General features: G+C 40.9%; 1 protein-coding gene and 1 long non-coding RNA gene across 2 annotated transcripts; both read right to left on the minus strand.

Moving 5' to 3' along the window:
- Positions 1–324: 324 nt before the first annotated feature.
- On the minus strand, positions 325–7,528 carry LOC137257859 (uncharacterized). Its single transcript, XR_010954603.1, has 4 exons — positions 7,291–7,528; positions 4,776–4,814; positions 4,454–4,538; positions 325–2,684 (listed from the first exon to the last, which is right to left on the minus strand). It is a non-coding gene; the product is annotated as an uncharacterized lncRNA (long non-coding RNA).
- Positions 7,529–13,769: 6,241 nt separating this feature from the next.
- LOC137258180 (neuropilin and tolloid-like protein 2) lies at positions 13,770–21,397 on the minus strand. The gene is made up of 4 exons (XM_067795758.1): positions 21,130–21,397; positions 19,255–19,626; positions 19,007–19,120; positions 13,770–17,045 (listed from the first exon to the last, which is right to left on the minus strand). Exons 1-4 carry the CDS (start codon positions 21,215–21,217, stop codon positions 16,687–16,689), a joined length of 933 nt encoding a protein of 310 aa, XP_067651859.1. The 5' UTR covers positions 21,218–21,397; the 3' UTR covers positions 13,770–16,686.
- Between the last annotated feature and the right edge of the window lie 814 nt (positions 21,398–22,211).

The following is a 22,211-nucleotide window of genomic DNA, read 5'->3' on the forward strand; positions in this document are numbered from 1 at the left end:
TAGAAGGAAACTATGCTTATCGTAAAAGGCGACTGGCGGGATCAGGTGGTCAAGCGGAACTTGACCAGTAGATATTTTTACACGTTCTGCGCATATGCATGTGAAACCAACGAATTGCACGTGTATGTTACTGATGTCACTGAAAGCAGTGATAATCTACAAGATCTGTATAGTCTCCCCGCTGAAAGCGATCAGCCTTCTCCCTGTAGCCACCCTTGTCCTCCTCGTTCTGAACAAGGACTCTGAGACAAGTCGTCCTTCCAAGTATTTCAATTTTCCATCAGAAATCAAAATTATCTATACACACAACACATAGATCAATGGTACTGAAAAATATACCTTTACTTAAAAGCTGGTAACAAAACGCATCAAAATAAAAGTAAATCGTTACTGAAATGCACTTCAATCTCAGTTCCTAGAAAGCTTTACTTTGATGGAGTGACAACTCTCCGACAGGGGGTACATACGAGCACCACAGATTAAGATAAAGTTGATCCTCAGTCTAAATCGTAAGAACTAAGACAAAAGTATGGATTACGTGATTTACACGGTCTCGGTGTATGATTTTAATAAGACTGCTCTTTAAATTGTGGACGTGTTGAGAAGCTTGCTATACATGTCCATTAATATCTTAAAGATGTAGATGGCATATCGACGAAAAGAGATAAAGAACAGATAAGTGCTTAGAAGTTGTATGCAAAACAGCCTAACCATCTGAGACTAATCCTGGATAATCTCGAGGGTATACGTTACGATACATCTCCACTATACCCTGGATGCATCTTCGGCACCAGGTTATTTTATTACCTCCCTTGGATGGCATTTTATCCAATTAGGTGCCTGCGCTGGGAAGCTGAGCGTACCAGTCACAACTCACTTTCGCTTCTTAAATTACCTAACCGATTTAACTTAGCAACACAAGCGATGCACGGGTTCTCTGAAAGAGGTGGTTGGAATTCTTGCATATATATGTTTTGAAGATTCAGATCTGTCAATTTGTCTGTATGAGTTTCGCGGCTGCGCCCGCTATCTTTGTTGACACTGGAAAGTTCAGTTGTAACGACGGTTAATATCAGCTGACTGACTACTGTGAGAATCTGGAGCCAGCAAAGGTAGGTAATAAAATTATCAGGGCGAGGCATAGATGCATTCAGAGTGTGCATTTATCGTGGAGATTTGGAGGTAACGTCTATCAGCGTGCCGATGATGTTGGAGACTATCCAGTTACAGACATGGCGATTGATCGTTGTTAGATACAATATAGACAATATAAGAATTGCAAGGCGTTGAATCTTGTGTATTTAAAAGGAACCAAGATTCCTTTCGTTCGTCTCAAATTATTTTTTTAAAAAAAGAAATAATTGTTAACATTCCATGCATTCTGGTCTCCAATCGCTGCATCAAGCACCAATCGCTGCATCAAGCACCAATCGCTGCATCAAGCACCAATCGCTGCATCAAGCACCAATCGCTGGGTGTTATAAATCCTAAATAACGGTATGAGATTGAACTATAAATAACTTTAGCCAAGGAACTTCAGCATGACATGATGGTCATGATGTAATACAAATCCCAGTCAGATGCTCAGGAACAGGTAGGCTTAAGGAGGTAGCTAAAGGCAGGATAGAGCTTTGTGTAACACGACAGGATCACTTCAACAACACCGATAAACAAATGCAAAAATGTAGCATCCACTCTACAAAAAAAAAAGAAGAATTAGAATGAACCTCAAAACAATGTGCTTTTTCGTAATGAATGTCGTTGATAATAATCTCAAAATCAGGATGGTTCCTTCTATATGCTGCGCCTTCGCTTTACAGAGACTATACAGCTGTAAAAAAACAATTCTTTGATTCGGTCCAGTTCTTTCTGAATGCTCCGCTGGCGCTATACTGCTGGCCTACACAGAGACTTAGAATATGCATCTCAAGTGTGTGATAAATATTCAGATTGAGATTCCTATCAGCATGAACAAAAATATCCTATGAACAAATGCAACACAAAACAGCTAGAATACGTAGTGGTTTAAGAAGGTTGGATACAAAATATTAAAATGTCAAGAAATTGCTAGATTGGTATCATTATGTTGAAAAATGTGCCCCGAATCTAATTATGTAATTAAAAGGCATTTATTTGACAAGTGGCGCCCCCTTGTGGCCCCGTTTGTGAAAAAAAGTAATTTGTCAATGAAAGTTTTCTCTTAAAGGCAAATTGTTTTCTTTTAGTATTCAATATGTGTCTTTTGTAAAGATATTTCAGTACTGATTCAATCATTTTTTCAGGGCAGTATGTAGGATTTGACACATTAATTGACTTTTAAAATCAGGAATTAAAAAAGAAATATTGATTCATCAATCAAAAACAGATTTTTAAGATATAGAGAATTTTTTAAAAATGGTTAGTATCTAGTAAATACACAGTCGATTAATATGAAAAATAATAATAATATGTTTCCAAGGGAGTATCAGTATTATCGCCAACTGAATTCGATAAGGGGAGATGACTCCTGGTTTCATTACAGAATGCCACCTGGTGGACTAAACAGGAAGCGGTGTTCTGGGTTGCCTGACCCCCGGGCCTGACTTGTAGACCTGTTCGTAAGCGGGTGGGGGGCGCTGGCCATGCTGACTTGGTGGCCCAGACATGTCCGGCGGATATTCGTGTCGTACAATCACTTCCCGTGCCTGGAAGAGTGAATGAATGAGTGAACTTGGCTCGAATATATCAACATTCTACACGCCGGATACCAGACATGGGCACCACGTTTTGTATATAAATAAGGGTTCGAACCTGAAATTATGTAATGCAAAGAAATGACCATTTCACTGCAATGAACATTCATTCTAAGATGGTGAGTGAGTGAGTTTAGTTTTACGCCACACTCAGCAATATTCCAGCTATATGGCGGCGGTCTGTAAATAATCGAGTCTGGACCAGACAATCTAGTGACCAACAACATGAGCATCGATCTGCGTAACTGGGAACCGATGACGTGTCAACCAAGTGAGCGATCCTGACCACCTGAGCCCGTAAGTCGCCTCTTCCGACAAGCATGGGCGCCTTTTATGGCAAGCATGGGTTACTGAAGGCCTATTCTACCCCGGAAATAAACGGGTCCAGATGGAATGACAAGTCTTTATGGATGATCAGTTTCATTATTATGCAATAGTGACGTTTCGGCATAGACATATATATCACTGAAAGAAGATGGTCATCCAGAAAGGTGAGTCATTCCAGTTACTTACAACTTTAGCAGAAATATTGCATTGCCTGGATTGGCAAAACAATTGTACTTAAATAATATTCTAACAATGTATTGCCAATCTGTCGAATAAATAAATATTGTTTTCTGAAATTATAAAAAAAACAACCTATCCCACCGATATCACCATTCTTGTCGGTTTATGTAGCATATGTAAATCTCTATTCTGTTGTACCGCGGTGGGTGGTTTTGAGGAAATGAACTTGTCTTGTCTCTTTTCTGTTGACATAGAATGGGGAATTTTTCTGATGCTAGCTATGTAGACATTAACACAGCATCACAATTCCAGACCATTCTTGTAGTTTTGAGGAGCAGGATAATCTCATGTGCAAGAGAGTCGCAGAATCTGAATATATATATTCAACCCAGAATAATGATTTAGTTTTTCTCGTACACAGCTATATGTACGAAAACCGAAGAGTATTAAGAAAACTCACAGCTGAACCGAACAAACGATTCACAGAATGTTACCAAATCACATTTCGCAAATAGTAGTTCTTTTACCATGGAAAGAAAATTCCACGACATAATTTTGCAAGCACAGGGTCCCCCTGTGACAGCTTTGTGAAAATGGGCTCTGGTTATCGTTTCAACATTCACAGTTCAGGGCAAACTGAACTGTTCTGTTGGCGTGAAATGGGTGCAACGCAGTTAGTGTTATTTCACTACACATAGAGGTGACGCCCAGTGTATTTCTTAAGCAGAAGAGGTGTGAACTGAATGTTTCAAACGCCCAGTGCCTATAGTCGAAGCAACCTGTCTTCATAAGCACTGGCGAGAATGGAACCCTTGGCCTTCTCATAACAAGGCAGGGAGTCTAACCATCCAACCAAACAAAGAAGGTACGATGCAAATGCTGGTGATCACTGGGTTACTGCGGTGTAAAAATATACTCAGTCATATTTCACCTTTCCTCTCATGTATTCCTTTATTATCTGGGATGATGTTTTATGCCATTTTTATTTGATATTTACATACACATGCATAGTTTTGACAAACAGAGAAACATAATCCGGGATTCGAACCCAGGATCTGCACATCTAAGCAAGGCAACTTTCCACAGTGAATCGCGGTGTTTTGAAGGACGACATACCCCTCAGTTTAATTTGTGTGAGATAAATTTAAAACACTTCGTCTATATTTCAGCTATATTACTGGTAAAGGGTTAATTAAAATTAGACCAATACGTACTTCGCGGGTCCGAGATCTTGATGCTCGAATGCACAGGTAGACCGTCCAGAAGATGATCTTCGCTACCACGATCCCCACAATTATCCTGGAAGATTTGTAAGTGACGGTCAGCACCAGCAGCAGCACCATCACCACCGCCAACAACAATAAAATAATGATGATGATGATGATGATGATGATGATGATGATGATACGTAGATAGATCATCCAGAAGATAATTTTCACTGCTATGAGGTTACTGTTTACTGTTACCATATTTTAACACAGACAACGATAACAGTTACTTCTTCTACTTCGTGACATCCATGAACGCAATACTTACGCGATATAATGTACCTCCATTTCTAAGAATAGGGAGAAACTGAAACGACAAAAGTGACATATGTTATACACTTTCTCAGTAAAAATACTGATTCTGGTACTTTTGGTTTAGTCCAGTCTGGGATTCGAACTCACGCTCTTATAGTAAAGCACCTAATCGTCGGCACAGGAAGTCAGTGATCTAAACCACCCAACTGGTAGTCCAGACCATGTGCTTCGTGTACCTGACATGTGTAAATTGGCCTGGCTCCCGAACTAGGTCGGCACTATAAAATACACAGTGTCTCAGAGAAGGTGGTTATTGTAGCATGTGCTGTGTTTGGGATTAGAATTTCTCAGTCAACGTCTCGGGTTAGCTCGCTGTCTTCGTGTACTGGGGGCTAGAAGCCTTACTAGGTAAGTGTGGGTTCGAATCCAGGACAGAATTCAACCCCAAAAGAGGCGACGTCGGTCTATGGGTCACGATTAGACATGCTACAATAAAGGTCAACCTATTCATATTCATTAGCAATCTGAGGTCTGTAAACTGGTATAAAATGTTTACACACAATGGTTACACTGAGTTCCAATTCCTTGTTTCATACGAAAATGGTATTTACAAGCTAATTTTGACATTGAAGTTTTTAATCATCGTATTTCTTTATTTTATGTCGAGGTTTAGGCAGCTAGGCAGCATGTCGGTAGCTAGGACGTCACACGCTGTTCCTGTTTGAATACATCTTACAGTGATTCACAATTCACTGGTTACACCTGTTTTGTCTTTTGTGGCCGTTCATAATTTATGGCTCTGTGTGTGTGCGTGCGTGCGTGTGATGATTTTTACGGACTTCATGTACATGTACAATGTGATACACGCACGTACACGCGCGCGTACACACACAAACACACTAACAAACACACGCACATACACACATTAACAAACACACACATTCACACACACACACACTAACAAACACACGCACATACACACATTAACAAACACACATTCACTCACACACACTAACAAATACACACACACACTCACTCACTCACACACCCAAACACACTCACACACACATACACTCACACATACACACACAAACACACACGCGCAAACACACACTCTCTCACTCTCTCAGACACATACACTCACATACACACACACACAAACACATACTCACTAACACACACACACACACACTAACAAACACACACTAACACACACACTAACACGCCGTTGTCATATTGCTAGAATACTGCTAAAAGCGGCTTAAAAACAAACCACTCAGTGGACCTGGGGAAAACGTTGACATCATTTAGAACTTTTGTATTGCAGAAAGTTCTCAGCCTCAGATGGTGTACCGTCAAAACGTCCTCGGTAAAAAAGTATCAGTAAAAAGTCTTAAATTTGCCATGGTAAAAATGTCCTCCGGGAAAAAGTCCCATTTTCATTTTCCAACAAGAAATGTATAGAAAACTAATGTATTATTTTAGTTTTTTCATTGTGACACATACAACAATGTAAAGGCTTGCTTCTCGTAATAGGCGACTAACGCGATCGGATGGTCAGGCTCGCTGACTTGGTTGACACATATCATCGGTTCCCAATTGCGCAGATCGATGCTCATGTTGTTGGTCACTGGGTTGTCTGGTCCAGACTCGATTATTTACAGACCGTCGCCATATAGCTGGAATATTGCTGAGTGCGGCGTAAAACTAAACTCATTCACTCACTGTGACATAATGAATTGTTGATATAAATACCATACGGAATGACTACAGTTAACATTATAAGTTAATAGTTTTAAGTTACAGTATGATCACATGATGACATGAGATAGTCTATAAGATTTCTTCATGTTTTCTTTTTAAATCTTTGATGTCTATCTTGTCAAGTTGATAACTAAATCAGTTTTTACGACAGATCAAATGTCAGTTTAGATATTTAATCCGTGAGCACCTCATGTAATTTTAGATGTTTAAAGATGAAACATGAATTGAAACATTTAATGTCATTGCAACATTTTCATGTTTTTCCCTTTGATGTCAGTGTTTTTTTAAATAAATAACTAAAACGGACTAGTTTTATACCAAGGATTTTTTTACTCTGGACCTCTGAGACGCACGACTATGCCAGTCGTGTCAGCGATGTTGTAGTCCACCTGTTCAAACCATGTGTGCAGAGAGAATGACCCTGTTTTACATGGCTGAACGACAGGCTCATGAACAACTTCCTGGTTGTGTGGGGTATACCCCCAGTGCCATTCCCTACCCCGACCCTGAAAACATTCCGTCTTACCTAAAACTATTTTACATGCTAAACGCACTTATTACAGAATATAATATAGATATATATCAACGGGTAAATAGCCAAACATGGCTTCTCTATGCTCATCAAGTGCTAATCTGAACCCTATGTTGTACCGTGCCAAGCTACTTCCTAAATGTTACGCGACTTGGTAATTAGATCGCAGACTTAAATGCTATGCAATAGTATGTACACTATTTACAGATAATGATATTATTTCAATACTTGCCTTCGTCTTTGATTGGAGTGATGGCGTTACCCGGATGTAGATTTTAGTCCACGTCTACAGAGACAATGTCTGCAGTGTAACAAACGTCCACCCCTTGAGCTGTTGTAACAGGCGAAATGACACGAAGAATCACGACGATCTCCGAGTCATAAAATGCACTTTAAGCTGCTCAAAGGTGTTGGTTTCTTTTTCTTTCCTCTCATTGGCTGTATTCAGGCAACGGATGAACGGGCAGTCAGACCTTAGAAACTCCAGGGGTATTATTTCCTAATATATTTGGCCTTTTACGTACTTGATAATATCCAGTATTATTACCATTGCGAGTATGTTGGCAGTTGTTTGGTTGAAAGCTGGATTTCCGTGAATGTTGCTGGCAGGTATTTGGTTAATTGTCACATTGTAGCGTGGATGTTGGCAATTGTTTGGTTGAACATTGTTGTAGCCAGCATTTGGCAGCTATCTGGTCAAATGTAGCCTTAGCGTGGATATTGACACTTAATTGGTTGAATATTGCTGTAGCGTGTATGTTGTGAGTTTTTGAAGAATAATGCTGTAGCATGTATGTTGGCAGTTATTTGGTTGAATGTTGCGCTAGGCTGCATGTTGTCAGCTTTTTGGTTGAATATTGCTGTGGCATTATGCTGACAGTTATTTGGTTGAATGTTGCTGTAGCGTTTAAGTTAACGGTTATTTGGCCGAATAGTGCTGTAGCGTTTAAATTGGCAGTTATTTGGTTGAATGTTGCTGTAGCGTTTAAGTTAACGGTTAATTGGCCGAATAGTGCTGTAGCGTTTAAATTGGTAGTTATTTGGTTGAATATTGCTGTAGCCTGCATGTTGTCAGTTATTTGGATGAATATTACTGCAGCGTGTATGTTGGCAATTATTTGGTTGAATATTACTGCAGCGTGTGTATTGGCAGTTTTTTTTTTTTTTTTTTTTTTTTTTTTAGAGAGAGAGAGAGAGAGAGAGAGAGAGAGAGAGAGAGAGACCGTGGGCGCTCTCTGTGTAACTATGACTTCATGTGACTAAAGGCAAAAGGGAGGTATGCGACACACAGGTCAACACATTGGAGTGAATGAGGGCGTGACAATAGTTTTTCTCCGCTTTTAGCATTATTCAAGCAATATGACGGCGGGGGACACCAGAAATGGGTTCCACACATTGCACCCAAGCAACGAATCGAATCCGGGTATTCTGCATTACGAGCGATCGCTTTAACTACCTGACTGCTCCACCTCTCCGCAACAGATTAGATCGCTAGTAAAGTAGGGCTTGGCGAGGGTTGTGCAGCTGTGTAGTTTTCTGTTATCTCGTCGAAGCCCTTGGTTCGGTGGCCCCAGTATTACAAGAAAAGTGGACAGTTTACTTTGGTTGTTGTTTAACCCTGCGGTCAGTAATATTCCAGCTAAACGGTAGATATTAATAATCTAATATGGACAAGACAATCCAGTGACTGTAAAGAGCAATTGCAATTGTGATACGATGGCATGTGCCAACCAAGTCATTGAGTCCGACCACCCGATCCCTTTAGTCACCTCAAGCGTTGGTGGTTGATGGTCAATTCTAACTCCAATCTTTAAGGGCAAAACTGCTTTCTGGAAACACCTAACACCGGTATCATTTGGGCTTTCCCTCGACATTAAATTGGCACCCCAGATAATCCCATCTCACTCAGTCATGGATATTTCTGATCATTAGAGATGGCGAGATCTCCAACAATTCATTGTCTCAAAACGGGAGAATAACCTCTCTCAGTTCGACGCTTGACTGACCTTTTAGAAGATGCTATTTGATGAACACACATTAGATATTTTTCCGGGATTTTTCTCTCAATTCAGCTGTATTATTTGTGTGCACGTGGATAAGATTTATAACAACGTAGTGTGTTTTTAAAACAATATGATTTACCGTCAAAATCTCAGCTGAGGATTGCGAAGACATGGCCCTTTAGACAGCGAGAGGGCATGATTGTATGCCTTATTACACATGTTCAGGACATGTTCGTGGCGTGGCAGGCGATCGCTTTAACCACTTTAAGGGCCACCGACTACAACATTCACGACGTCGGTCCTCGTTTCTGATTGGTTTATAGAACAAAACAAAAGGAAACTGCTCTGTGGCAACCGACTTAATATTTTTTCATTCATAGTTGTATTTTAGGCTAAGTGTGTATGTTAGGTTGAAGTAAACTAGCGTCCAAAAGAAACGTCACCAATCGGTTTTCTTCAGTAAAACACAACAAAAGCAAATGATAGTAAGAAGAAGTCTTGAGTTGTAAAACACAAACTTTGAGTAACAGTTCTAAAGACTTCCCAGTTAGAAAAACGAAACAGTTCCTGTTCTGAAGGCACGTAGATGAGACAAAAGTCCACCGTCCAGTATTCGATTGCCAAAGCTGATTCGTTTTTAAGGTCTTTAACTGTCCTGAACAACACAGATGATTTATTATCGTGTGTGGCCACCCTTACAGTGATGAAGGTGTCATTATTAGGGTTTCAGTGCCATTCCGCTTGCAGGGCAACTGCCAAAGCGTCCCTGGTCAATGGAGGCTGTTGACGATTCCGAATACGTTACCCCGGTTGGTCCCAGAGGTGCTCGGTGGAGACAGATCGGGTGATCTCGCTGGCCACTGTAGCAGGTTGACGTTGTTAGTGTTGAGGAAGTCACTAGTCATTCGATCTGTGTGTTTTGTAGCGTTGTCCTGTTGAAACAGAGTCCTTGGTGACGTCCTTGCAGGTTAGGCAGCACCACAGGCCGTAAAATGTCGTCGATTTAACGACGTGCGGTGAGATTACCGTTGATGATGACGAGATCTGTCTTCCGGTCCCAACAAACTCAGGCCATAACGCTTCCACCGCCGTTATGTTCCACTTCTTGGATGCAAGCAGGTGCCGTCCGTTCGCCCAGACGTAGGTAGATTGAAACACGACCATCACATTTGAAGAGTTGGAACCTGCTCTCGTCACTGAAGAGCACTTCTTCGCCAATTACGTTGCTGCCACTGCATTACGGCCCAGGCCCACCTCCACATGGCACATCGATGTCGGAGCATCAACGTCATGCCCTTGAAAGGTTGAAAGGCAAGAATACCATGCTGACGGAGTCGTCTAGGTACGGTCTGTCTGCTGACTGTATGTCCAAGGCAATTCTATTGGCGCTTGATGACGTCACCGATGACGTTGATGACGTTAAGATACGATGTCATGATAATCCACTACTGAATGTATACGCTTCTCACTTATTATCGGTAGCCATTGTGAGACGCATTGATGCGTAGAGTACCGGTATGTCGATATATGTACGCATTTTATGGGGTGAAAAAGTATATTTATTTTGAGATATAGAATGTAATGAGATCCCGGATTTTCATAAATCACCACCAATACTTCTCTGTGGGTATTGTAGTTTTAGTTTTACGCCGCTTTTAGCAATATTACAGCAATATCACTGCTGGCTACACCAGAGATGGGCTTCACACTTTGTGCCCACGTGGGGAATAAAACATGGGCCCTCGGAGTGACGAGTAAACGCTTTAACCACTAGGCTACCCCATCGCCACCAGTTATTGTTGGGTCGCGGTGCTGACAAAACCAACAAACATAAAGCGAACAGCAGCCTGAAGTTAGCAGCTGGTTCGTGTTTCGTTATTCGTCTTTCGAAAACAAATAACATGCTAGCAGCGGGTTCGTTCTGTCATATACACATAAACTCATGAAATAAAAGACTGCGGGTGTACCAAATGTGCATGGGTGTTGGATTATACAGAACCTCTGAATAATGAAAATCTAAACCGTACTGGGTTTGTTATTCAATGTATGCCCATCGGTTCTATGAAATGTAAGTGAGTGAGTGAGTTTAGTTTTACGCCGCACTCAGCAATATTCCAGCTATATGGCGGCGGTCTGTAAATAATCGAGTCTGGACCAGACAATCCAGTGATCAACAACATGAGCATCGATCTGCGCAATTGGGAACCGATGACATGTGTGAACCAAGTCAGCGAGCCTGACCACCCGATCCCGTTAGTCGCCTCGTACGACTATGAAATGTAAGACAATGACAGTCTACTGTATTTGCAGAGGGTTCGTGTCTTTTGGATAACGAATAACGTCCTGGGGTTCCATGTAGAGCATTTGAATAACGAACCCTCTGCAAATACAGTGGACTGTCATTGTCTTACATTTCATAGAACTGATGGGCATACACTAAATATATACACACACACACAAAAAAAAAACAAACAACAACAACAAAAACAGTGCGGTTTAAGATTTCACTATTCACAGGTTCTGTATACTTAAACACCCATGAAGGTTTGATACACCTGCAGTCTTATATTTCATGAGTTTATGTGTACATGACAGGACTGCTATAAAGATTCCATGTACAGCATGTTATTCGTTTTTCGAAAGACGAATAACAAAGCGCGAACCCTCTGCAAATACCGTAGACTGCCATTGTTTCACATTTGATAGAATTGAATAATGAACCCACTTCTGGTCAGTTTTTCAGAAGTTCTGAATGATAAATACCTCATGCACATTTGGTACACCTGTCAATGGATCCCGCAATGCGTTATTACATGAGGTTCAGTGTATATGACAGAACTACTATAGAGATTCCATGTAGAGCGTGTGAATAACGAATCCGCTGCTAGCTCGTTATTCGTTATTCGAAAAGCGAATAACGAACCGGCTGCTCTTCGAACCGGGATTCGACCTGACGATCGTAGCTTTGTTTAATACACAAGGGACTATCATAGGCTTCATACATTATACGCAAGTGGGGAATCGAACCGGGTCTTCAGCTAATCGAGCGAACCTTAACCATTTGTCTACCCAGCCGCCTCCTCATGTAACAGACATTGGAAAGGACGAAGCAAATGTGCATAGCTGACTGTGACTTTACAGATTCGGGTGACGTTTGGCATTTACTTGAGCTGGATCGATGCCTCCGCTGTTGGATTGAAGCTCTGAGTTTCATCACACTCAGTGGCATTTATCGATGTGGTGATATCTAGCGCAGACCTTATAGGTCAGATACACTGATACTGCATCCCACTCTGTTCGAATATATACTCTTCAAAAATTAAAAAAAATAAAGAAACGCTCATGCCATTTTAGAAGAATTTATTGCGCTAGTTTAAGAGCATTTTTTTCATGTAATGTTAGTGGTAAGATAATAACGTTTAATAATGGTGTCCATTCATGATGTGTATGCCATTTACATTACAAATCACCAAAACGCAAATCGCCCTACAAAAAAAATCAAACAAAACCCCAAAACAAACAAATACCCCCCCCCCAAAAAAAAAACAAAAAAAAAACAAAACAAAACAAAAACAACAACCCACAACAACAAAATAACAGCAAAACAAGCAAAAAACAAACAAATGAAAACAAGAAAGCAAAGAAAAACGAAAACAACACAGCACCAACCAAAAACCAAAACATAAAACCCAACAAAACAACTACAACAACAAACAATACAAAACACAAACAAAAACAAAACCATAAAAGAAAACCAACCTGGTTTCAAAGTGTGAAGCCCATTTCTGGAATTCCCAGCGTCCCGCCTTGAGAATGCTGGAATATTGCTAAAAGCGGCGTACAATTCAGCTCACACATGCACTTTGGGGAACAGAATTCTTTTTTAATTTTTTAAAGTTTATTCGAATCTCACTTTATTCATACCACCACTATAATTCAATGTGCACTTTAAACCCAATCGCCCCATGAAAATCTTGGTTATAATGATCTTCAGTAACCCATGCTTGTCGTAAATGGCGACTGGCCATCTTCATCGTGTTTACACGGCCGGTGTCAAGCTTCTAATCATGCAGTGATGAATGAGTTTATATCTGTTGATGTCTGGTCAAAATCAATACCCTGGTGTATCAACCTCGATTTGTTTCGTTTGTATTTGAAAGCTATTTCACTGGTGATGTCATATCATTGCTAAGTTAAGTCTATCATTTGTAAATACAGTGAGTCGATAGCAGGTTGCAGATCATCCCTGGAAAATTGTAGCACGTTATCTCCAGACAGAACATTCTTAACATAAGCTCGTCCTGGCCACACGTGGCCTACACATTACTTGCATGTGATCTACCTGTCAACACGCGGTTAGTTGATCCACGCAAGTTCAGCCAGTCAAGAACTTATCAGCCTATAAACGCACTGTAGACGAACCATCAACCAGCTATCGTATATGTCCATGCTGGGACAGCACTACCCCGTCAGCGTATTGTAAGGTCAACACATACACAAAACAATGACTTAAGATGGTTTCATCTTAAGACTTAACATAATATTCGTAGCACTAATTGTTTATGTATGATTGGGTATAACATGCCACCAGCATGTTCATTGTATAATGATCCAGCTCAATCTATTGGACGTACTTTGTTATTGCCAATATCGAATAGATATTTGGACACAATTTTCTGAATGAAGGATACATGGAAAGTAAAATTCATTTACGTGAAGGACATATTTATTTGGGTTATTAAGTTAACATAATCCACTTAATGTGGTACTAATAATCAAATATATGATGTATTAATATAATAAGAAAGCAGTGGGGCCTCATTTTATATCGTTTCAAAAAGAAATAGTACAATGCATGTATTATGAAGTTTCAGAATCCATTGCATTTTGTAACTACGCAAGTTTCCATTCTGTCTGGTCATCGTGCCATTTAATATTTACAAATCCTATAACTGACTGACTATATCTTCTCTGTATGTATGTGTACTCTATATATGAGGTAATTTTGTATTTAATCGACACTTTGTATTTAATCGACACTATTCACTGTACACTGAAATACCTTCAGTATTGGGCAACACGAAATCGAAGCTGCTGTATTGGAGAAGAAAAACCCAAGAAAACCAGAACATGTCAACACTAATGCGTGTGAATACATAGTCAGCACATTCTCGAAAAAAAGAACAGTTAACATGTGATCTGCCAGTCAAAACACGATCCGTCAGCACACCATCGACCGGTCACCGCATTCTTTACACAAGTCAAGTTACGTTCATCAAGTCAGCGACCTGCCGGCAAACACGCCCATAAAACAACTTCCAGTCAACATAAACATTGTCAGTCCACCATGAACTTGTCAACACATCATCAACACATTGTCAGAAACACTATCCACTGACTAATCAACAGCCAGTCATTGTTAACACGTTCTTTACATCTAGTCAATGCAGTGCCAATACACTATCCGCCAGTCAACGCATTGACTGCACACGACCAACTAACCACACACGATCAGTCAATCAATGTTAATACAATGTTAATACGCCAACACGCTGCCAATACACTATCCGCCAGTCAACGAATTGACTGCATACAATCAACTAAACACATATTCATTGTTAACACGTTCTTTACATCTAGCCAACACACTGCCGATCAACGCCAGCCAACGCACTGACTGCACGCGATTAACGGATCAACGAATGCACACATATATAATTCACACGTTGAAAATTTCACTGTTTATTAATTATACAGTGTTATTACTCATTGCGTAATAGCAGCGCGTGCTGCCATACGTTTAACGTCAAAATATTTTACACTTATGACGTCACAATGCTAATATCTATGTCACAATAGTATTAGACCTTGCTTAGGAAGGCTAGTCATCACCTCGTTTAATTCTTTGGAAAGAAGTACTTTGCTCGATATTATGTTGCTAATGTTGGGTGAGTAATAAATACAACACTAAACGATGTCCCGTGTAATACCATATTTATGAAATGAGTGAAGGGTTTGGTATCTAACGAGCGAAAACGGGTATTGTATTCTCATTATAACTCATTCGTTGAAGATATCGCTGCGGAAAAAATCTACAATGTTAATACACATTGTGTAATAACAACGCGTGGTGCCGGGCGTATGACGTCATAATGGTTTAGTTACGACGTCACAGTGCTAATACCTCTGTTACAAAGGCACTTGGCCTTACTGGACTCACGGAAAGCTGAAAGTCATCACGCTGTAGGCAGTTTCTATCAAATTACGTTGGAGAGTAATAAACAGAAAACTGAATTCGCTTCCGTGAAATAACATTTTTGTTAAACTCGTGAAAGATTTAGTACCAAACCCGCTTTTGCTCGTCTAAAACTAAATCATTAACTCGTTAGATAAAAATGGTATTACATGGAAGGTCGTTTAGTATACTGTATCTAGTAACACGATCACCCTGTCAATATACTGTCATCGCATTCAAGTTTTGATCCTTTTCCTGTATAACAAGTCAGCAGTATTTATACAAGTCATTTATTTTCGCAAATAAAAGATGGGCACTGTAATTTTCTATAAGAGAAAAAAACATAGATCAAGATAATTGGTCGAATAAACAATCCGAACTGGTTTAGTTTCGCCAGCGAAACAACAGATAAACAAAGTACATAACTGTAAAGGAATTAGATGACACATTCAAATTACACATAAATGACACTCCGTGTGCTTGATTTTCCGTTCTCACAGACCACAGTTTCATACGGATGAACACACGAGTAAGCAAATAGCATATAATAGACTGTAAACACTCGTAACATGCAAGCACAACTTAAATTGCATCCGTCACCTTACATTAAATAAAAGACAACAACATTTTGATTAATGCGGGGTGTTTTTTGGTTAAAATAGACGTCAAAGACAGCAGCAGCTTTCGTTATGACAGTGACATCAGGTCATTTAACGAACCTCAGTCTTGAGGAAAGTATTGTTGAATACACAATGAAAGCCAGTTAATCCGGAGAATACTGCCAACAGTAAACTCGCAGGGATTAACGGTTGTCGAGATGAAGAACCCTGCCATCGATTATTCAGCGTATTGTCTCAAGTGTATTTTTATAATCGATTGAAAATAGAAATTCGAGATGGCCTATGTGAACATGAAAACCTTCCTAATAGGTTTTCGTGTTCAGAATGGACAGTTGAAAGTGTTTTTTTTATTAAGACAAGGTTCCACAAGGTTTCAACATGTTCATTACTTTTGGTTCTTGATTTAGCTCTCTTTCAGAACATTTTGTATGCAGTACCAAGAGCTGATTTGATCAAAGTCTTATTGACGACAAACGAACAGATGCTCTTAAGACGACACAGATAAAAAGGAATCTCGCTTATTCGGACAATTTTCTTCGCCCACATAAGAAATGTCCGGAATGTAGAGGGTTCGGAATGTCAAGGTTTTGAGATAAATGCCATGGTTAACCTTACATAAACATGACCACCACCCATAAAAAAAGCCAGGAGCCCGATCCCCAAAGCGTTCGGAGCGGGCGCTATTCGTAATATGTTTCACCATTTTCGCATGGCTACGAATTTCTATTGAATCAGGGCCCCAGGGGAAACTTCGATGCTGGTGTATAGTATCAAGCAGTCGATGTCAGTTTGGAAGTTGAGGCATCACTGATGTCACTCGTGCCTCGTGGACTGATGTCATTAGTTTCTGCTGTGACGTGATCAGTTTCTGCGTATTCTTGCAAGGTGTTATAATTTGGTCTTCCACGGTTGCCTTTGAAATACTTCTGGGTAACGGGGTAGGCCGACTCGATTTCCCAGATGCTTTCATCCTCGGCATCATTGTCACTGAGAAACCGCCTCCATTTGTTGCGTTTGTAGATGTACATGCCTACCAGAACACTGATCACAGTGAGGGCTAGCACCCCGAGAACAACCCCGGCTATCAGTGGGGCGTGGTCCTTTCCGTATCTGAGAAGCAGGTCTTCGGCTGAAGCAAATACATAGTTACACGTTACACCATACAATAGGTAGCATAGTGGATACCGGATGTAACCATATTTCCGAGTTCGATGCCATATATTTGAATGGTTCTGGTGTACAGGGCTCGTGCGTACTTCACGGCACTTTGCGAGACTTTAACACTTCCGGTGACAAACAACGTTTCATTACCTTTTCGAATGGTCTCATGGTTGTCAGTTGACAGTGAAGAACCGATTATCTTTGCAGGAATAATATAATTTCCGATGTGACCATCCACAAAATTAGCCAACTATGACGACTGGCAACAGCTAGTAAAATTATATTTGGCGATCGCGCAATTTGGAACGAGAAGTGGTTCTTGAATGTATGCTTGTCACCGGAAACCTAGTACCGGAGGTAAGCTGGGCCCCGTCTCGCATATCGCTAGTTACAACACGCAAAAAGGGAACAGGGAACCAGTTTAGTACCGGAACCTTACATGCCTTACGAGACTTACGTGCCCTATTGCTATCAGAGACGTAAATCTTTGCTCATAAAGCACCACGCGACATATGTAGCATGTGATCACAACTGTGATGCCAAGAATTCCCTTTAATTCTTTTTGTTTATAATTGTCACAAATCTAATGTGAAATTGAGACTATTACGAGCTATAGACTTTTTGTTGCTCTTGATCAGCGTCTAGACTCTTCCTGCAAAAATTATCAAGACTCCAGTTCGATTCCTCAAATGGGACCAAGATGTCGCAGTTTCCTGGTAACCTGGACATTGCTAAAAAGAGGGGCAAACCAATAATCAGTCGCTACCTACTTGTACCAATAACGCCGATGAGTGTTTGGCTTGCACTTGTGAATGTATATACCTGTCTTATTCATTATTAGTGCCCATGATGTATGTTTGCATTTTGTGATTGCTGTATTTACATGCAAGTGATTTATCCTTATTAGTGTTTGTGGCACATATATAACATCCTGTTTCTCAGAGTGTAAACACCGACAGGTATACAACAGCACCAGACTAATCAATGATTGTGCAATTATCTCCGACAGTGGGACTACAAAGTACAGGTCTAGTTAACATGAATTATAGATCCACACAGGTGATTTGGTATAATGAGTTGTCGATAGCCTGGGGAGGATGTAGTCTGTGTGACTTATATTGGAACATGGGCCACGGGAGCATGGGTGATTGATGAAATGTCAGGTTGTGGGTTGTTAGGTCGGGTTTAGTGGAGTGATGTGATTGGTATTTAAGGTTGCATTCAGGAACATTTAGACTTCAAGACGACCGTCTGTAAATAATGACGTTTGAACAAAACAAATTTAACACTCTGTTTTGTTTGTTTGTTTGTTTAACGCCTCATTCAAGAATATACCAGCTACCTGGCGGCGGTCTGTAAATAATCGAGTCTAGACCATCCAATCCAGTGATCAACAGCATGAACATCGATCTGCTAAATTGGGATACGTTGACATGTGTCTACCAAGTCAGCGAGCCTGACCAACCGATCCCGCTAGTCGACGTACACGACAAGCATGGGTTGGGGAAGACTAACCCGGAGTTTCATAGGGATGAGTATTTTGCTGGCGCATATGCAGGGGAGGATTACACGCTTCGACTGTCGTAAGTCTGTACTAAGGTATGGGAATTACGATCACATTAGCGCAAAGAGCACTTTGTGCAAAAGAACCTTGGATGACAGTCAACTCTTATGACAGCGGGCGAGTTCAAACCCCGGGGAGGGGGCACAAAGGGATGTTGCGCTGTGACTGTCGTAAGTCTACGTTAAAATATGGGAGCTACGATCACCTTAGCGCTACGGGTCGCTGATCTGCACAGATTAATAGTCTGTCATTGTGCTCACATTATGCTGTAGTTACTTCGTTCTAGGTATGTGGCAGTTTGAGTTAAGAACAGTATTTTGGTACACTTCGCACATCCACACAATGTGAAGGCCGTAAAACCATACCCGTGCATGCTGCTTCATCGGAGTTATCTCCACACTGGTCAAGGCCATTACACTGTAGGTCACTGTCGATGCAGAAGGAGTTGTTGCAGGAGAAGTCCCCGGATGCACATGTTCCTGAGTGAGAAAACATGAACGCTAACGATTACCTTCAGAGCGGAAACATTTAAGTACTTTCTGGCGTTCACATTTGTCATCTCCTTACTCTTGAAGCAAACTGTTTTCAAGTGAAAGATATAATTTCAACTTACCATTATATACCGCCGTGAACAGCAAGGCGAATCCTCGCCCAATTCCGGTACTATCCGTGACGAAGGACACGGTGATAGAGTTACCGCTGGACATGGCATTGCTGGGTAAAACGGTGCCACAAAGAGGGTTCGCATTCAGTCTGGTTTGACTGACGTCATTTCCGTCATACAAATTTACATAATCTGTACATGAGCCATTATGTTTCTTCTCAAAGTCAAATCTTTGAAATTTTGCGAAAACCCTCTTGTTAGCTGCGACTGTGACGGTGTATGTACAAGAGACGTCATTGGAGTAGTGCAGGCCGACGCTGCTCTCCAATTGGTGACTGGTCAAGACGGTGACGCTTCTGTTGCATTTCGCAGGGAAAAAATCTGAAAATACAAACAAATTGCACTCATGAACCGGACCGGGTGTGTTGTCTTGCAAAGAGGGGTGGTCATTTGGGTAGTCAGCTTGTCTTGTTCCACACGGACACAAATGCAAAACTGGTAGCACAAATCATCATCATCATCATCATCATTATCATCTGATTTACCTTTAGCAATATTCCAGCAATATCAAGGAGGAAGACAACAGAAATGGTCTTCACACATCGTACCCATGTGGGGAATCAAATCCAGGTCTTAAGCGGGACGAGCGAGCGCTTTAACCACTTGGCATATGTAAGAGGAAGGTACACACACCCAGTTTTATGTGTGGAATGGAATACATGTGTAACCGCCTGACATTGTATGGTAAATCGACATGTACATAGTATTAGTGCTGTATTATGTGTGGTAATATGTCGACAAGCACTGCTGGGAAAGCATATGTAAGAGGAAGGGACACACACCCAGTTTTATGTGTGGAATGGAATACATGTGTAACCGCCTGACATTGTATGGTAAATCGACATGTACATAGTATTAGTGCTGTATTATGTGTGGTAATATATCGACAAGCACTGCTGGGAAAGCATATGTAAGAGGAAGAGACACACACCCAGTTTTATGTGTGGAATAGAATACATGTGTAACCGCCTGACATTGTATGGTAAATCGACATGTACATAGTATTAGTGCTGTATTATGTGTGGTAATATATCGACAAGCACTGCTGGGAAAGCATATGTAAGAGGAAGAGACACACACCCAGTTTAATGTGTGGAATGGAATACATGTGTAACCGACTGACATTGTATGGTAAATCGACATGTACATAGTATTAGTGCTATATTACTAGTATGTGTGGTAATATATCGACAAGCACTGAATTGTTATGCTATATTATGCGGGGTAATATATATATACCACACACAAATACAGCCGAGATAGCTTCCCTGTGTAATATAAACGCCCATCTCAAAACGTCCGAGATGAGAGTTCAACCACCACCTCTACTCCAATACACGTTGTAAACGTCAAAGTGAAGTTTGGTCGAGAGACAAGTCTTCCCCTCCCAAGCGCCATGTTGTAAACATCAATCTCAAGTCGGGGCCTGGAGAGTCCACGGTGTTGGCAGTGTGCCAAGTTTAGTACGGCTCCATGTCATATGCAGGTCAGCAGGTTGAAAATGAGACTTGATCATTAAACATGCGTTAACAGGCACGGCACACAAACCCGTCCTTTGAATCAACACCGCCACCACCACGTCTTCACAGACGGTGGAAACTGTATAATCTCAACTCTATAAGATAGGGAATGTGCATTGTCAGTAAATGTCTTACTGTAAGGAGATCGTCTCAACCACTATTGATTTTCTACAGGATACACGCTAGCTCTTTCCATGTCACTGGGTGAGAAGTACAAGTGTCCAGCATATGTCACAGACAGATCCTATCACAGAACGCGAAACAAACAACACTTGTGAACAAATAATACGATTTCTGACATTACCAACGGAGAGGGTCGACGCCATCCCAGCCGCCAACACAAGCACTCCGCACGAAGTCAGCATCCCTCGAATCGAACCTTCCGCTGTCATTTTCCTCCTCTGCTGTCCCCTGAATCACATCTTACGCCATTTTCGTTTTCTTTGTGTTTAAACATGCATGGTACACCCCTACCGCGTCACAGGGTCACAATGTAGGTAATCCGTATTGTCAGTGCAATTGTCTTCTGGTCGCGGTCGATAACTATATACCCAGTAGGCAATGTTTAGAAATGGCCTCCGTTGCCTAGCGACGGTATTGACTGACATTCAGAAGGGCTTATTTCTCATGATCGCGTTAGGAAGGTGTTAATTGCAGAAGGAAACTGAAGTTAAATGGTCAGGCCCACCCATTGCCGCCTTCGTCAACTGGCAATAAAAGTCAATATGTCGTGTTATGGACGTATTATTTCCTTGTTAGGGGAGAAGTTTGGGGGTAATGTAAATAAGGAAATATCAGTGCCGCACAGCCATTTTATCACTGCTTCTGGTGGTCGTGTTCAAATATTGCTCTTGTGGGCGTGGCCTAACTGTTATCGACATCTGTTAAGCTGCTAACATGCACAGACCGATTTAGTGAAAGAACATGCTCGTAAAACAAATATATTTTCATGCATATAAAACGACCAAAGACCGTCGGAACTATATGAATAAAAATCAAAACATTGTCAGAAAGATGAAAAAATCAGGGCATGATTTAAAAAGGCTAATTGAATACATACATGAAAAATATGACCTGTTTGTAGCTTGGGAACACGATAACAGAATAGTTTCAGTAGGTAATAAATACACTTTATTTCTAGAAAGTCACATAGACATTGGTACAGCATGTAGTAGGTCGTTTGTGACCTAGGCTCTTATCTAGCTTGTGGTCTACCCCTGGCAAGCTTGAAACGTGGCTTCGACGGACTCAAAGCTGTTATGTAAGAGTGATGTGCGTGATAAGATATACGTACATAAATGCAAGGGTAATAAAGGGCCGCAATAAATCAATTAATGGACTTTCATCCGCCTTGCAAATATTTACGCGTCTCATTATATTAGTATC

Source organism: Haliotis asinina, chromosome 12, assembly GCF_037392515.1.
Source record: "Haliotis asinina isolate JCU_RB_2024 chromosome 12, JCU_Hal_asi_v2, whole genome shotgun sequence".
Taxonomy (NCBI): domain Eukaryota; kingdom Metazoa; phylum Mollusca; class Gastropoda; order Lepetellida; family Haliotidae; genus Haliotis; species Haliotis asinina.

Excerpts from the sequence above, each read along its gene's own strand:
- LOC137258180 (XM_067795758.1), bottom strand. The coding sequence starts at position 21,217 with ATGACAGCGGAAGGTTCGATTCGAGGGATGCTGACTTCGTGCGGAGTG. Across the intron at positions 19,627-21,129 it reads GGCGTCGACCCTCTCCGTTG|ATTTTTTCCCTGCGAAATGC; the intron begins GTAATGTCAGAA and ends TTGTATTTTCAG. Across the intron at positions 17,046-19,006 it reads CGATGAAGCAGCATGCACGG|CCGAAGACCTGCTTCTCAGA; the intron begins GTATGGTTTTAC and ends TATTTGCTTCAG.